The sequence below is a fragment of the Eschrichtius robustus genome, chromosome 15, assembly GCF_028021215.1.
Source record: "Eschrichtius robustus isolate mEscRob2 chromosome 15, mEscRob2.pri, whole genome shotgun sequence".
Lineage (NCBI taxonomy): Eukaryota > Metazoa > Chordata > Mammalia > Artiodactyla > Eschrichtiidae > Eschrichtius > Eschrichtius robustus.
The window spans coordinates 82,833,358-82,851,764 of NC_090838.1; the positions used below are offsets into that span (position 1 = coordinate 82,833,358).

The 18,407-nt window shown below is 43.1% G+C and overlaps 1 protein-coding gene across 1 annotated transcript in view; it reads right to left on the reverse strand.

Moving 5' to 3' along the window:
* Positions 1-18,359, reverse strand: part of EIF2AK3 (eukaryotic translation initiation factor 2 alpha kinase 3) — a 68,237-nt gene extending 49,878 nt beyond the window's left edge. The window contains exons 1-2 of the mRNA XM_068564698.1: positions 17,823-18,359; positions 3,446-3,575 (exon numbers count right to left, since the gene is read on the reverse strand). Coding sequence (XP_068420799.1) covers positions 3,446-3,575; positions 17,823-18,148 — 456 coding nt within the window. The 5' untranslated portion in view covers positions 18,149-18,359. The remainder of the gene's footprint in view (positions 1-3,445; positions 3,576-17,822) is intronic.
* Between the last annotated feature and the right edge of the window lie 48 nt (positions 18,360-18,407).

Genomic DNA, 18,407 nt, shown 5'->3' on the forward strand with positions numbered 1-18,407 from the left:
TCGAATGCAGAAGCATACAGGAAAATCAAGTTGTCTTCTATTAAACTGGAAATTAAAGAGATTTGCAAAAATATAAAACAATGCCACTTTTCTCATTAAATTATTTTTTGGGGAAATACACTTTTTCTTTTTTTTTTTTCCTAAAGATTTTTTGATGTGGACCATTTTTAAAGTCTTCATTGAATTTGTTACAATATTGCTTCTGTTCTGGTTTTCTGGCCCCAAGGCATGTGGGATCTTAGCTCCCTGACCAGAGATCGAACCCACACTTCCTGCACTGGAAGGTGAATTCTTAACCACTGGAGCGCCAGGGAAGTCCCCACTTATTCTTCATAAAAATGTATTATTTATGCTACGTGCAATGCAATGGGGTTCATTCTTAAAAATAATCTAATAATAAGTGTTTTTAAAATTTCTGTTTTAATTTTTAATATGGCTTAAGTTTAGATAGATATAACCCATGGGGAAGAAAGCTCTTTGGATCTCTTCTTAATTTTTAAGAATGTAAAGAGTCCTGAAACCATAAAGTTTGTGATTCACTGTACTGGATGAACAGCCTGAGTTGTAAACGGGAGGAACATACAAGATGCAGAAAGGGCTCCAGAGCAGGTGGAGTGGAGTACAGTCAGGCAAGCCTGGTTTAATCCCAGCTCTACCATCTAGTCGGTCTGTGACTTCAAGCAAATAACTTCTCTGAGCTTCATATTCCTCTTCTGTAAAATGACACCAGCATATCAACCTCAGGAGGATGGCTGTGAGGATTACAGTGTGTGTAAAGTACACTGTGTGTATATCACAGCTCGGGGAACAATGCTGTCATTAGCATATCTACACATAAACACACAGTCTCAAGAAATGGTCCCAAGAACTTGGGGCAGTAGTGATCTAGTAAATTTGTTTGTGTGTGAAGTAGGAAATTAAAACCTAGATAGGGGCTTCCCTGGTGGCGCAGTGGTTAAGAATCTGCCTGCCAATGCAGGGGACACGGGTTCGAGCCCTGGTCTGGGAAGATCCCACATGCCGCTGGGCAACCAACCCCGCGAGCCACAACTACTGAAGCCTGCGCGCCTACAGCCCGTGCTCCGTAACAAGAGAAGCCACCGCAATGAGAAGCCCGCGCACCACAACAAAGAACAAAAGCAGCCAAAATAAATAGATAAAATAAATTTATATATAAAAAAAACAAAACAAAAAAAACCTAGATAATGCAAAGAGGTCTCAGAATTCTTTTCCTGAAATGGAAAGTGGTCAGTGAGCTTTTCATTTATTGTGTAAAGGTGACATAAACTTTTAAAATATGCTTGCAATTCAGTATTTCAAAGCATTCTACCCAAAGGATCAAGGGTTGGGGGTGAGTGGGAAGGAGGACACTTAAAACAAGAGAGCCCTAACAAACCACAGAAAATGGTAAGGACTGGGGATGGTGAGAATATTGAACTGCAGTTTAAAAAACAGCTAATATAATTGCTATTGTAAGAAAATTGTCAAGCTTGACTAGCTGCTTATAATTTAAACACGCTCAATGGCACTCAGGTTATTACGACTCTTTGTCATATCATGCAATTTATGTTTTTGTGAGTGTGCATGTTTTAGTTTATAGAAACACACATGCTTTGCACCACTACAACACACTATAATATTACCTCAGATGTAAACAGCTTACAATCTTCTGATTTTGCTCATCACCTTTCATGTCTAGTTTGAAAATAAAGCAAAATGTGCATACCCAAGCATAATCTCAGGAGGACACAAATAAATGAATATTCAGGTCTGAGTAGTAATTCATTTGACTATGACATCCAAATCAAACTTTTTAAGACAATTTACAACCAAAGTGTTATTTATATTAATAATTCACAAGTTCACGATTCTCAACAGATGTTTCTGGTATACTGTCCGGTAAGCAACAGGCACTCTGAAAGTCTAGTCAAGGCTTAGCACACAGCGAGTGTGGAGGCTAGGCAGCGCCATCGCCCTAAGTACCTGCCCAGGTGCCCCAGAAAGGAATCCAGGCTGGGTTTTCCAGACAGCAGCGGGGTCACTGGGAGCAGTTTTCCCATCAGAAAATTCCATCACCACTAATCAGGTCATTCTCAAGCCCCTCATGTTAGGTTTTGTCTTTTCCAAACTTGATACCAGGTAAGAAGCTTTTTGAAAGGGAAAGACTGATGATGAAAGGGAAAAAAAAAAGAGTACCCTAGGGAGTATCCCACAGGGACAAGGTAGAAGGCTGAAGGTATTCTGGAAAACAGGTGACTGCTTCCATGTCAGCAGTCATAACTCAAAAGAGGGACTTATTTTAAATGATTTAAACAAGAGGGTAAAGCTCCAGAAAAGGAGAGAGATTTAATCTGTCAGAGTCTAGACAAAAGGTCAGGTTGGGGGCTGTATTTAAATGAGGGGAGTCTAGACTTCCCTCATTTAAACACAGCCCCGGGCTTCCCTGGTGGCGCAGTGGTTAAGAATCCGCCTGCCAATGCAGGGTACACAGGTTCGATCCCTGGTCCGGGAAGATCCCACATGCCGCGGAGCAACTAAGCCCGTGCGCCACAACTACTGAGCCTGTGCTCTAGGGCCTGCATGCCTAGAGCCCGTGCTCCACAACAAAGAGAGGCCACTGCAATGAGAAGCCTGTGCACCGCAGCGAAGAGTAGTCCCCGCTCTCTGCAACTAGAGAAAGCCTGTGCGCAGCAACGAAGACCCAACGCAGCCAAAAATAAATAACTTAATTAATTAATTTAAAAAAATAAATAAACACAGCCCCCAACCTGCCCCTCATCAAGGTGGGCAGTGTCCTTACTTTACTGATGGTGACACTAAAGCTCTGAGGGGCTAAGTCACCTGCCCAAGTTTTGGAGTCATATGCCAGAGTAGTTTTGGAAGCAAGGTCTCTTTTTTTGCAAATAATCCATCTTGTCTAAAATTACACTCCAAGAAAACTTCAGATGAATTATGTTTACAATTAGGATGTACAACTGAGGGAAAATGTAGTGAATAATTTATGGGATTTTGCAGCATGCATTCCTAACTATTAAAACACAGTTATTTATATTTGTTTTATTGTTTCTAGGGACCCTGTGATGATGAGGAGGAGGAGGTTGATAATAGGAAGAAGTTATGATCATGTTACAGCTCAGACAATGAGATTTACTGATACAGCAGATAGTATCCTCAATTACTCATTTATATCATTAACTCATTCAATGCCCGAAACAATCCTAAGAAGTAGGTGACATTACCCACCTCATTTTACAGGAGGGAAACTGAGGAATAGAAAAGCTAAGTAAATGCCCCAAGGGGACACAGCTTGTCAGAGACAGACATGCGCTACACTTAGGCAATCAGACCCTGAGCCACAGCTCTCTAAGCAAATACCTACTACTAATAGCAGCAATTGATGATTTTAACTAAGTTTTCCAGTCAACATATAACAGAAAATTCTTACCTCCGGTTTGCTAAGGCTGGATGACACCAAGGAACCGGATCCCACGTCCAAATCCCACTGCTTTTTACCATGGTTCTCAGGATCCAAGGCAGCAATTCGGCCATCTAAAGTGCTGATAATCACTAAGGATCTGTAAATTTAAAAATTCATAGGACAGAGTTAAAAAGATATCGGAGACATACACTCAAAAGGAACCAGCCTCTCCCCAGGCCTCTATCTGTAAGCGGGGGGGCACCTCCTCACGACACTTGTAGTCTTTCCACCACTCTCTGTCTTGAGCCCTCCAGGACAACTGCACTATGCCCTTTATGGGTTTGTTCCACTTATGAAAAGCCCCAGACTCCGAGGTCACCCCTCCTTCCCACACTCTAATCCCCACATGGAATTCGACATGCCCTGCTCTGTCCTCTTCCATTTCCCCAACTCCTAAAGCCTTCGCCCTGAAACAGCGTCCCCTGAACGTTCACTTACCTTCTTGCTCTGACAGAAACCTGGTTCTCCCTGAGGACGCTGCTTCAGAAGCTATGAGAATTTTCTTCTCCATAACCCTTACCAGGCCCAGTGATGGTGTAGGCGTACTCCTCGCGCCTCGCTACCATTTCTGAACTATTTTCTTTCTCTCCTCTCTAAAAATCCTCAGGATCAGGTCATTCCATCCATTACTCCTCCTAATAATTGTCTACTGACCCTTGGGTCACTAGCCCCATTCCTTGCGGATTTTGGCTCCGGTTCACTGTCACTATTAACATGTTCTGTGGGTTTTCATTATCTGTCTACCTCGCCTCAGTCCCTAAGCCCTCGTCATTACCAATCACAACTTCCCTGTCCCACTGAAATTTCAAGCATTCCAACCCCAGTCACCAACCCCTCTTTTCCAGCTCACCTCCTCTACTTCCTTGACTCCAAAAAACCTCTGACCCCACCAGAACCCTATCAGCCATTGATCCTACCACTGGTCCCCTGAACTTCACTACCATTATGCCTTCACTTCTTTCTTATCCAGTTTAAGTTCCATAGTCCTTTTTTTTTTTTTTTTTTTTTTACTTTTTGGCTGCACAGTGCAGCATGTGGGATTTTAGTTCCCCGACCAGGGATCGAACTCATGCCCCCTGCAGTGGAAACCCGGAGCCTTAACCGCTAGACCACCAGGGAAGTTCCCATAGTCCTTCATGTTAAGCACTTCCTTGCTCACGCCCTCAGCTCCCTACCCGCTCTCTTACATCTCACACTGAACTAGCAGAACTCCAACCCTGGTTCAATTTTCTGCCTTCGCTCAATCTTGCATCTGTGCGGTTGAAGAAAAATATAACCATGCTGACTGGTGTCACTCTACTCATGACCATCAACATCACAAAAGGGCTCGAATGATGTTCCACAATCATAACACGTTTCCTTAGTCTATCCACTCTCCCACTGTCCTAGGTTAACTATTTCATTTTGCCTTTGCCCTCAAACTTCCTACCCTAGCTCTTCCAAGCTCGTGCATCTCAGGGACTATGCTTCCTAGATGGGTGTTTACTAAGGAAAACAGAAATAATCAAAAGAGATCCCACCATCCCATCTCTCCATGTATCAGCACCTGAACCCATGAAATCTACCTCCCCTCCTCTTACTGCAGGTGAATTGTCCATGACTCCATCCACTACCAACACTCCACTTAGGCAATAGGTATCTGCCTGTGCATACATAGGGACTCACTCCTCTAAAACCTCTCCTCTTGCTCTCCCATCAATTATTCCCCCTCTACCACAGCATTCCTCTCAGCCTTCAAACCTGCCATTATATCCCCCAACTTAAAAACCGAACCAGATTAAATATAATGATCCATTCTCCCCGCTCCAGCTTCCAATCCATTTCTCGCCTCCCTTTGGAACAAAACTCCTTGAAAGAGTTGTTATGTAGTCTGTGTCTTCAAATCCTCTCCCCCTTTTTATGCTGAACTATTTCTAGTCAAGTTTTTCTCTCTACCCCTTCATGAACAGGCTCCTGTGGGACTCACCACTGACCTTCACACTGACAAATCCCATTCACTTGACCATCCAGCGGCATGTGATCAGCCACTTCTCCTGCCCTCCATCAACTACTCTCTTTTTTTTTCTATTTTATTGATGTTTTTTCACTTTTTTTTTTTTTTTTTTTTAAAGTACAGTTGATTTACAGTGTTGTGTTAGTCTCTGGTGTACAAAAAAGTGACTCAGTTATACATACGTGTGTGTGTGTGTATGTTCTTTTTCATATACTTTTCCAATATGGTTTATTACAGGATATTGAATATAGTTCCTTGTGCTATACAGTAGGACCCTGTTGTTTATCCTCTATCAACCACTCTTCACGTGGCTTCCAGGGCACCATCTTCTCCTGATTATTTTTTCTTAGTTTAATGCTTCCTTGTCTCAGTTTCATTTCCTGGTCCCTCTTCATCTCTCCTATCTCTAAAAATATTCTCTACCTACACGTACTTTTCTTTGGTGGTCTCATAGATGAGAATATCATCTATATACTGGCAACTTCCAAATTTGTATCTCTGGTTCCAGGCCCCTTCCCTGAACTCTGGGCATACATGTGTAACTGCCTGCCAGACTTTTTTTTCTAATAAATTTATTTATTTTATTTATTTATTTTTGGCTGTGTTGGGTCTTCGTTGCTGCACGCGGGCTTTCTCTATTCGCAGCGAGCGGGGGCTACTCTTCGTTGCGGTGCGCAGGCTTCTCATTGCGGTGGCTTCTCTTGTTGTGGAGCACGGGCTCTAGGCGCATGGGCTTCAGTAGTTGTGGCATGTGGGCTCAGTAGCTGTGGCGCACGGGCTTAGCTGCTCCACGGCATGTGGGATCTTCACGGACCAGGGCTTGAACCCATGTCCCCTGCCTTGACAGGCAGATTCTTAACCACTGCGCCACCAGGGAAGTCCCACTGCCTGCCAGATTCAGATTGTCCTACAGGCTTCTCAAAGTGCACATATCCAAAATCAATATCCTCAGACTGATACCCCCAATTCCTCAAACACATCATGCATGATTTTTCCTCAGGGACTTTGCAACTACTGTTCCTTTGCATCCTGGAACATATACCCCAGATACACGACAAGCTCTCAATAAATATTTGTGGAATGAAAGGATTTGTTGAATAATTGTTCTAGGAATTTGTTAGGTATATCTGTCTGCTTCTGAAAGACCATGCAAATTCCAAGCACATATAATTATGTTCCTGGTTCAGGTTATAAAATGTAACTTTTATCTATCCTACTTCATATACAATATATACAAATTCAAAGTAAAGCTACAAGTCGATTAAGACAAACCAGTTCAAGTACACTCATTTGAAACCTTTCAAAGAACTTAACTGTTTAGCAAATGAATAAACTTATCAAGTGAATAAAAGTGTTTAGTTCCCCAACTATACACTAATTCTCACTTTGAATTTTTCAAATGGTAACTCTTAGTCTAAACTGTGAAAATAAAGATATTTTGCCACACTACAAACTAGTAATTTTCAATAACACACCAAAAGAAAAGGAACAACTCAACTCCTTTCCCCATGCATTACCCTGCATTCTAAAGAGATCTACTGGGAGTTGGATGAGGAGGAGAATATAAGTTAAAAAATTATGTTATGATGAAGGGTATAAAAAAATTCATACCTGACAAACCAGAATGGAAAAGAATATATACGTGTGTGTGTGTACATATATACATATATATATGTATATATATGTACACACACACACACATCTGAGTCACTTTGCTATACAGAAATTAATATAGCATTGTATATCAACTATACTTCAATAAAATTTCCAAAAAAAACACCTCATACCTTAGATGTGCCAATTTACAAATAAAAGCAATAGACTCTAATTCAGTTAGAGATCAAGGGTTCAGAGCCAAGTCAACTCTTTCCTAGTCCCACTGCAGAAAGATCCGATTTTTCTGTTCAACAATCATTAACCATAAACAAATGGTAGAATGAAAAACCCTCTAATTGAGACAAAACTTAGTATACGCAAAGTGTAACCCATGAAGAATTAAGGAGACCATCGGAGCGCTTCAGATGCCATTTTTTTAAAATTCAGAACCAATGTTGTTCATTTAATCATGCTAGGCATTCCACTGTTAACAACAACAAGAAAAAAGCTACACTTTTTCTGAATATGTAGTTATTTGTGCTAGAGGTTTATACAGAGAAAAATGGTAAAATTTTAACTTTCATTTTCAAAACAAAGAAAAACCCAACAATAAAGTATGCATATGTCTTATGTATATATAAAACACATTTTAATAAGTAATTTGGAGTTTAATATCTAACTATCACTGAAAACCTATAATGTGAGGTGCGTTTAACTGAGTCAAAGATTCTGTTTTGTTTTGTTTTTTTTTAATAAATTTATTTATTTATTTATTTATTTTTGGCTGTGTTGGGTCTTCGCTTCTGTGCAAGGGCCTTCTCTAGTTGTGGCAAGCGGGGGCCACTCTTCATCGCGGTGTGCAGGCCTTTCACCGTCGTGGCCTCTCTTGTTGTGGGGCACAGGCTCCAGACGTGCAGGCTCAGTAGTTGTGGCACACGGGCCTAGTTGCTCCGCGGCATGTGGGATCCTCCCAGACCAGGGCTTGAACCTGTGTCCCCTGCACTGGCAGGCAGATTCTCAACCACTGCGCCACCAGGGAAGCCCCAAAGATTCTGCTTTTTAAAATAAACAAGATATTTTCAGATGATGAACTACTATATTTAGAGAATATGTGTGAATTCTAGCAATAATTGAAAGAAAGACAAACATGCGGGCAGGAACAATTAAGTACATCACCCTCTTAACTGCTACTGATATTTAGTATAATCTGGTTCTTTGATTTGAATGATGCATCCTTAATTCTTTTCACCTCTCTTAATGGGAATAACAGAAACTCCCATAACAAGCCCTGTCAGGTATCAAAAAAAAAAAAAAAAATTCTTCATTCTCCTCTGCTACAAGTTATGGGCTCTGTCCCAAGCACATCTCTGGAAGGGAGTTTCCCCTTCTGCCGTGGCTGGAACAGAGCAGCACCGGCCAAGGAGATATGTTAACGATTTAGACGGTTACACCTTACCACATTCTTGGAGAGAGATGCTCTGACATACTGTTGGGTGAGAGAAGCATCAAGGAGACAGACACTGCTGAAAAACAAAGTCCTCGGGGTGTATGCAGGACAGTCAGAGGTGGCAATAAGATATGGCATTTAGAACAAACATCAGTGAGAACTGAATAATGAGCCTGCCACCGCCCCCCACCAAAAACCAGGGAGAATCTAAGGCCCTTTATCTCCCCACGATCCACTCACTCACCCTATTTGGAGGTTTCTATGAGCAAGATGAAACACTCTTAACTTATTTAAAGATCAAAGGAACTGCAGAAGCAGCATTTCCTGTGGAAAGAATCAGAGCTTTCAAGTCAGCCCTGTGTGCCCAGCCCCATGGCTCTGATCTTGTTCTGCTCCCGGCTCCATTCGAATTGCTTTTTCATGGGTAAAACAGGACTATTCCACTCAGCTCAGCATAACTCAAATTTGCCTGATTATCAAAATAATCTGGAGTGCTTGTTAAAAACCAGTAAAGGTTCACAGGTCCCCTCCCCAGAACAGGGTTGGGAGACGATAGCTTAACAAGTACCTGAGGTGAGTCTCAGGATAAGGTCAGTCTGGCAAAGAGTGATTTATCTCAAAGGGCTATTGCCTAGGAGTAAAAGAAATAATCCATTACCTGGATGAAGACGGCCTACTGATCAACTCTGTCAGCAAACCCTTTTGAAACTTCTCTCACTTAACACATTGCTTCTGTTTACAAAGGCATTTGTTTGGATGATTCAACAGCAAGCACTATTCTCTCACCCATAACCCCATTCTTCAAAGCTCCTCTCAAGAAAGGTCTGCAATGACCTCATCCGATGGCCAGGTTCATCCCCTCATCAGGGTCATCCCTGCAGCGGCAGCGGGGACACTGGCTGCCTCCCATTCCGGCTCAGTCCTCGCCCCCTCCTCACCTGCCATCTTGACAGCTCTCAATCTCTAACAAGCAGGCCGAGGAGTTCCAGCTTTATCCAAAGCCCGCCGCTTACTCTATGTGTAATGTGACAGCTACTTATAACCAAATACAAAAGCTGTATTTTTTCTGAATATGTAGTTACTTGTGCTAGAGGTATACACAGAGAAGAACGGTAAACTTCTAACTTTCATTTTCAAAACAAAGAAAAAATCCAACAATAAAATGTGCGTATGTCTTACGTATATATAAGAACACTAGTTCTGCATTTTCAGCAGGGCATCACCACAAAGCCTTCAGAAAACTTCCCTTCTCTCTTCCAGCTTTCTGCATCCATCCCATCACTGAACATCTAAATCAGAAATCAGATCCGCCTCCTCCCTCACCCTCTACATTTAGACGACAGTCATGCACTCTGGGTTCTATTTCTATAGCTTCCTTTACATCTTTTCATTCTTCTTCAGTCTCACTGCCCTTGTCCTACAACAGATTCACATGTCTCATTAGAACATCTTCAAAAGACATTCTGCCGGGTTTCCCTGGTGGCACAGTGGTTGGAAATCTGCCTGCCAATGCAGGGGACACGGGTTCGTCCCTGGTCCAGGAAGATCCCACATGCTGCGGAGCAACTAAGCCCCTGCGCCACAACTCTAGAGCCCGTGAGCCACAGCTACTGAGCCCGCGTGCACAACTACTGAAGCCTGTGCACCAAGAGCCCGTGCTCCACAACAAGAGAAGCCACTGCAATGAGAAGCCTGCACGCCGTAACAAAGAGTAGCCCCCGCTCGCTGCAACTAGAGAAAGCCCACGGGCAGCAATGAAGACCCAATGCAGCCAAAAATAATAAATAAATAAATTAATTAATTTAAAAAAAAAAAAGACTTTCTGCCCCTGGTCTCATCCCCCTTGCTCTTCCGACAGTTTTTTTGTTTTTTTCCCCCCCAACAGTTTTGTCTCTATAATAGAGATCTGATAAACTTCCGAAGCTCCCTGTGCCCACTGAATAAAGGCCACACTGCTTGGTATGGCACATAATCTGGCATAACCTAGGTTTCTAACCTTTTGAACAAAGTTCCCTTGTTAATTTGGTTTTTGTCGCATGTCTTCAATGATATCGTGTGCCCCTAAAACACCACTTCTAATGAATTCCCCCCATCTTTAGAGGAACTATTTAAGTACCAATCAAAATATTCAAGACTTCTGGAAAGAAGTAGCTAAAATTACTAATTAAGTTTGGTTCAAAACCGAGAAACTTGACTTTTTAATTAGCCTTCTCCTCAGTGAATGTCCAATTTCCATTAGGTTATTTGGAAAATAAGGACAATCTCATGGATCCCGCATAGGCAGGTGCATAGGGGTCTAGGAGCCCTGGCTCAGAAACCACTGCTCTGAGCTCTTGCTCACGTCATCCCTGCAGCTGAGACTGTCCTTGACACTTCACTTTCAAGGACTCACTCACTTGACGTCTCCATTCTCTTCACTCTCAAACTCCTCTTATGTCACTTTTCATCCATTCTAGTACAGCTAATTCTTTAACACATGTATCTCCCTCTCAGACCTGGGACTCAAGGACAGCCCAGGGGCCCATTTATCTACCCTCAGCATCTAACAGTGCAGAGCCCCTAATAAAATGCAATAAATGTTTGTTGAATGAATAAATCTTGCTAGGGCAGATACTACTATTCACATAAAACAAAAACAAAAAAGAAGCTAAGAAAGATGTGAAAAGATGCGACTTGCCTAAGGCACCAAAATAAGAGGTTTTGGACAGAATGCTGAAGCATAAATTTCAGGGGTTTTTAACTCTATCGTTCTGTTAGCTATATGTCTGCATAAGTGGCAACTCCTATATGACTATAATGTGCAGCTTTTATTCCTTCCAGAAGTCTCATCAAGATGCCACATATCCTGTTACTGCTTTGATTTTGCCCTTAACTGAGCAGAAATGACCTTAGGCCACAATGAATACTCAATTTTTTAAAAATTTTGTTTGCTCTGACTTCTGTCACCCAGAATACCTGGCTATTTACAATTAAGTTTATCTGAGTCTGATAAGTAAATGCTGAATTCCTTCATACAGTAACTTTAAAGGGGTCTTAATGCCTGTATAAATTTCCCAGGTGAAACAGACGCAGGTGACAGTAGAACACTGTATCAATTAAATGGTTTCTACAGTAACAACTGCTTATTTTAAAATTGTACATTTCCTGTTGTGGGGAAAAAAAGTCACAAAGTTAAAAATGTGATTGGGTTAAATCTGCTCTTTTGATGTAACCAAGAATCCTCTTCCTAAAATACATGCTCTCACTCAAAGAAGCATATATTCTTGTTGAAAAACAAACATACTAATTGGACTTTACTTCTTAGTCCTCACCTACTAAGTAAATCTTCGAATCAAACTTCCTTTATTTAAACCTGTCACAAGACTAGCCATGCCCCAAATCCAAACAAATATAGTGCCAAAAATTACTAACTATATAACTTTGACATATCACCTAAACCTTAAAGAAATACAATCTAAGTTTTCAATGTTATAAACCACATGAGAGCGGCAGATATCCTTTTCCAGTTAGATTAAAACATTTTTCGCAGCACTTTTTCTGCTTTATTCTAGGAAACCTTTTAAATAAAATGGTTAGTAACAGAGCAGGGTGAAAAAAATTAAAAATTAATCTCCCCTCTCACATTTAGTTCTGAAACCTACCAGCTCTCTCTCTTTCTGTATTTTAAAACGTTTTGTAATAAAAATGTACAGGCAGCTCCTCTATTACAAAAAAAGAAAAAAAAGCAGATGGAGTTTCCAGGCAGTATTTAGGAAATGAAGGACCATGTGGAAGCCACAGCTCGCAGCAGCTGATAAAGACAGGTTGCCTTCTGTGCCCAGGAGTGTGAATACAGAACCGTTTCCTCAATCCTGTCACATATCATATCCAGAGTCCAGGTGTCAGTTAAGCTAAAAAGACAATTATAGGGGCTTCCCTGGTGGCGCAGTGGTTAAGAATCTGCCTGCTAATGCAGGGGACACAGGTTCGATCCCTGGTCCGGGAAGAGCCCACATGCTGCGGAGTAGCTAAGCCCATGTGCCACAACTACTGAGCCTGCGCTCTAGAGCCCGCGAGTCACAACTACTGAAGCCCGTGCACCTAGAGCCCATGCTCTGCAACAAGAGAAGCCATGGCAATGAGAAGCCCATGCACCGCAACGAAGAGTAGACCCCACTCGCGGCAACCAGAGAAAAGCCCGTGCACAGCAATGGAGACCCAACGCAGCCAAAAATTTTAAAAAATTTAAAAAAAAAAAGACAATTATAGACAGGAAGGATAATCCACTACTCACCTAAAGCATGTTTATTTTGGCTTACAGCCTGCCTTGATACTTATGCACAAATTCTTTTTTCAGTGTGATTTGTAGTCAATTTTAAAAGTCTGGGGTCAGAAAAGTGAGCAGATAACTGAGTTCCCTTTCAACAGTGTATCCTAGGACTCTATTATTCAATGGTCATTTTAGTTTAAAAAAAAAAAAGGCTTGATTATGAATCTGAAGATCTAAGGAAGACCACAGATTTATGTATCATTGATTCGGATCAGATCAATTTGTAAAAGGACAGAGAGGAGAAAGAAAGAAAAGGGAATTCTATGGAGAACAGTATGGAGGTTCCTTAAAAAACCAAAAACAGAATTACCATATGACGCAGCAATCCCACTACTGGGCATATACCCTGAGAAAATCATAGTTCAAAAAGACACATGCACCCCAATGTTCACTGCAGCACTATTTACAATAGCCAGGTCATGGAAGCAAGCTCTATGCCCATCAACAGACGAATGGATAAAGAAGATGTGGTACATATATACAATGGAATATTACTCAGCCATAAAAAGGAACGAAATTGGGTCATTTGTAGAGACGTGGATGGACCTAGACACTGTCATGCAGAGTGAAGTAAGTCAGAAAGAGAAAAACAAATATCATATATTAACGCATATATGTGGAATCTAGAAATATGGTACAGATGAACCGGTTTGCAAGGCAGAAATAGAGACACAGATGTAGAGAACAAACGTATGGACACCAAGGTGGGGAAAGTGGCCGGGGGGGTGGTGGTGAGATGAACTGACATATACACACTAATATGTATAAAAAAGATAACTACTAAGAACCTGCTGTATAAAAAATAAGTAAAATTAAATCATCTTACATTTGCAAAGTATTTTCAGGTTACAACTCATTAAATCCAAAAATTTCAGTTTACAGATGCACAAATTAAAGAAGCACCATTGATGAATGTCAAATTTAGTAATACTTTTGTTAGAGGGAAATCAGAGGCAAAAGGAACACCTACTTTACAAATTAGTATCATAGTTAAAACTAGTGCTTTACAACTTCCGGGGTTGTCAGAAGTCCATATGAAGATGCTCATCCCATCACAAGAACCCCAAGTGACACTTTGCAGCTTGTTATTTGTGCTGAAGTCGGAAAACTGGTAACTCATAACTTATGCCAACGTGCGTGCATAAAGCCGAACAGTGAGGTGAGATTTTGACTTTCTTCCCAACTTTCTGCACTGACCATCTCATTTAAATTTCAACTAAATGTAATGTTTAACAGGACAAGCACTGGCAAGACTGCTACCAGGAAAACAAGTTTATTTTAGCTACTTTTTAAAGGGGAAAAAAGTAGTTTATTCACTCATTCACATGTTTGAGATGCAGAGTAAGCATTTAGACCGAAACCGATGAAAATTCCATCAAGAGAAAAAAAAAAATGAACTAGCGAGTCTCATTCTGCTTCTTGGCATCAAAAAACAACATGCAGGGCTTCCCTGGTGGCGCAGTGGTTGAGAATCTGCCTGCCAATGCAGGGGACACGGGTTCGAGCCCTGGTCTGGGAAGATCCCACATGCCGCGGAGCAACTAGGCCCGTGAACCACAACTACTGAGCCTGCACGTCTGGAGCCTGTGCTCCGCAACAAGAGAGGCCGCGATAATGAGAGGCCCGCGCACCGCGGTGAAGAGAGGCCCCCACTTGCCACAACTAGAGAAAGCCCTCGCACAGAAACGAAGACCCAACACAGCCATAAATAAATAAATAAATACATAAATAAATAAATCCAAAGTTTAAAAAAAAAAAAAACAACATGCAAAAACAAAGACCTTCATTCCCCATCTCCCTCTTTTAAAAAGTTTTGCAAGGACCATGGTTTTTCACAGCTGTTTGCAATAAAGCCTTGGTTAATCCAAATTTGTTCCCCTAATCTTCCTTCTTTAAATAAACAGGATATTGGTCTATTATTATAGAACTGATATTCTCTTTTTTTTGACTTTTTTCTGAAGAGCACTTACAAACAAAAGTTTTACAAACGCATACTTATCTCTTGTTGATTCAACCAACTTACTTACTCAAGATTTCTCCAACTTTCCACACTATCTTAAGTTACCAGGCAGACCCTTAAACCCTGGCCTATCTCTTCCCAGCCAATTGTGTTTGCCAAAGATCACTTACTCTCTGGCAGGCAAAATTCCACTATTTTCACTCTTTTTCTGAGAAAGAAGTGGTCCTCTTGCTTGCCAACTACCTTCGCCTCCTCTTCTATTCCTTTCTTTTTCAACCTGTCTGTATAGGCTCCCACCCTCTGAATGTATAAAGAAGATCAGAGGCAGAGGTCCCATCAGATTTAAGAGTGAGGGACTAAGGAAGTGGAGCCAAAAAGGATGAATCTTTTTTTTTTTTTTTGGCTGCAGAGCGTGGCTTGGAGGATCTTAGTTCCCTGGGCAGTGGAAGCGCAGAGTCCTAACCACTGGACCACCACGGAATTCCCCAAAAGGATGACTAACTCCTTCTATAATTGTGCTCATCCCAAATCCCTCATCTTCTCAGTCCTCACCCTACGCCTCCAGTCTAGCCAGCTGTATCTTTGTCTCCTTTGCTGGCTCATCTTCTCTAAAACATACGGCATTTCCTGAGATTTTTATCACGAGTCTCCTCTTCACACAGTTGCAACCATTTACCCTGATGTCTCTCCAACTGCAGTCGCTTGTTTCCTACCTAATCTCTCCCTCTGGATGTCCTGCCAGCACCTCCAAGTCACCATGTCCAACACCAAACCCCTTACCTTTTCCTCCCTGCTCCCCTAAATCTTTCCACTTTCCCACCTGTGCTCTCACCTTCTAGCCACCCTGTCTCCATCTTCAGACGGCGGTACCCAGGGAGGAGGAATCAATTCATTTGCCAGGAACCAAGGTTCTGCTTCCGATCTCTCAAATCTACCCCTTCTGTTCTATATCCACTGGACAGTACACCTCTCATCGGCACCGCTATAACACGTTCCTTTTGGTATCCTTTCCTCAAGTTTTCAGGACACGGGATTGCTGGAGAAATATTCCTTAAGCACAAACTTCAATCAGGTCTGGCATTCGAGATACTCTACACCAAGACTTCTCAAACTGTAGTGTGTATGTGAATTGATGCTGACCTTGTTAAAACACAGATACTCTTTCAGTGGCTCTGGGCGGTGCCTGATTCTGGATTTCTAACATGTTTCCAAGTGATGACGACGTTACTAGCATATGGCTGTATATATACGATGTGCCCCAACTTATTTTTCTAGCCTTATCTTCTATCCCTCCCTGCCCAGAACACATGTATGTATGTCCGTATCTCTCTCGTACGCACAGGTCACAGACATACACATACACACACACACACACACACACAGATGCATACAAACAAAATAATGTTCCCTAAACATACTTCCCAGCTTTTGTGCCTCTTGCTGTCTCCTCAAGTCCAGCCTCTGCCCATCACAGTTCTACCCACTTTTCAGGAAACAACTCATTCTGCCACAACACTTTCTCATCTTCTCTTCTACCTCACCTGGGTACCCCACCCACTGAACACTACAAAAACCCTGGGACACTGATGGCACTTAATTTGCATGGCTTCTGCCCTGTAAAGTCATTATGGGTCCCCTTATTTAATCCTCACTGCCGAACTGCACTACCTCTTGGAGGGCAGGGGCTATCTGCCTAACCTCTGTAACCCCAGGGCATCCTGGGGGCCTCTTAAGTGCCAATAAATACCTGCTGCAGTGGATGTGTATTTTAAGAAAAATGAAACATGTTTCTCTACTTCATGTAACTTAACTTTGAGCAAGTGCTTCAGAAGTTTCTTTAAGATACACAAAAACACTCTTTCTGGATAGCTCACTCATTAGCAAAACCTATGAAAATTTTGCCAGATGTTTGCCACTTTAAAAACATCTACATATAAACATGCAAGGGGTGCTTCTAGAATTTTAGTACTTATTCTAGTTATGGTAGTCTCCAAGCAAAATATCAAGGTTCTGATATTTAACTGAAAATTTAAACCTAATTTGTCATAATCTAGTAATTACCACACTGTAAATTTACAATACTTTCTAATCCAGATTCTGGATTAATTTACCTAATGCTCCTGTTATCATTCCATTTATTAAATCACTTTCTCCCTGGGTGTGCTAAGATTAGCCATCTGCAAAATATTTTACCATTAAAATGCCTTACATTTGTGTCCAGACTTTGAAAAGTGCTTTAAAACATGTATCTTGAAGTAACGTTTTTAAGGAGATGAAGCAACTCAACCAAGACAGCCCTATATTAAATGTTTATATAGTAAACCCTATAAATATCAGAGAACTACCAAAATTCAAGAACACACCCATAGCTCCTAAACTTTAGTGTGTTCAAGAATTGTCTGGAGTGCGTGTTAAATTTGCAGATTCCAGGTTCTTACCCTGAGAAAGTCTAATTCAGTAAATCTGGAGTCGGACTTAGAAAACTGTACAGTTAACCATCATCCCCAGGTGGTTCTGATGCAGGTGTTCCGCAGAACTCAATTACAGAAATACTGACCTCAACCCTGGTCCGTGGGCACTACAGGGGTATGTTTAAAGGGAAACGTTGAAATCTCTTTGTGAAGTCCTTTCCCCAAACAGCTGTCACACCAGCACAGACATAAGGTAATTCACGAAAGAAAACAAATGGGGGCTGTAAGTTCCTTGGGATACTAGTAAAGCTCGAAAGAAATGCAAGAGGGAAAGTGACGTTTCTTTCCCACCTCGATCTCCATTCTCCGAGCATCCTCCAGGTACCTTCGAGGATGCTGCTTGCGCCTGGGAGCTAAAATCGGGCGCCGGGGCGCGGAGCGAAGCCAGTCTCCGGTCCAGGGGATGGGAAGGCGGCCCCGCGCTCTCCCCCAGGTCAGCAGCAGTCCTCCGCCAGCGAGAGGCCGTGGCCGAGGGGGGACCGCGGCCACCAGATCCTCCGCGGCGCACGCGCATAAACAAGTAGACTCCCGGGGTCAGCGGTCCGGGTGCTCTGCCCGCGCCCCTCACCTGCGGCACGGCCGAAGATCGGCCTCGTCGTCCGGTTCCGGCTCCCGCGGCTCCTGCTCGCCCGCGGCCGCCGGGAGCGCCTCGGCGTCCTCCACCGTCACCTCCGCCGCAGTCACGGCGCCCGCCGCCGGCACCCGCACGGCCGAGGTTGGAGCGGCCGCGGCCCCCAGGCCGAACGCCGCCTCCACTGTCGATGCGGGCAGGTCGGAAGCGCGCCGCGCGGCCACCGTCCCCGTCACGAGCCCCAGCTGCAGCGGCGGCAGCAGCAGCAACAGCAGCAGCAGCAGCGCCCGTGCCAGCGACCCCGGGCGGGCGGCGCGCTCCATCAGCGGCCCGCCCCGCGCGCGAGCATGGAGGTGCAGCCGCCGGCGCCCGCCTCTCCCGCCGCTCGGAGCCCCTGACCAGGGCGAGGACGCGCTAGGGACCCCAGCCGCCGCCCCGATGGTCAGGACGTCCAGCCGCGTTCCTCAGGCCACGTCTCAGCCCGGCCTCAGCCACCGCCACCTGAGTGACAGCCTCCCTCGGACATCGCCCATTGAGCAAACTTTCCGCGCATCTGCTCTTTAATTGGCTACGGCCTCTGCC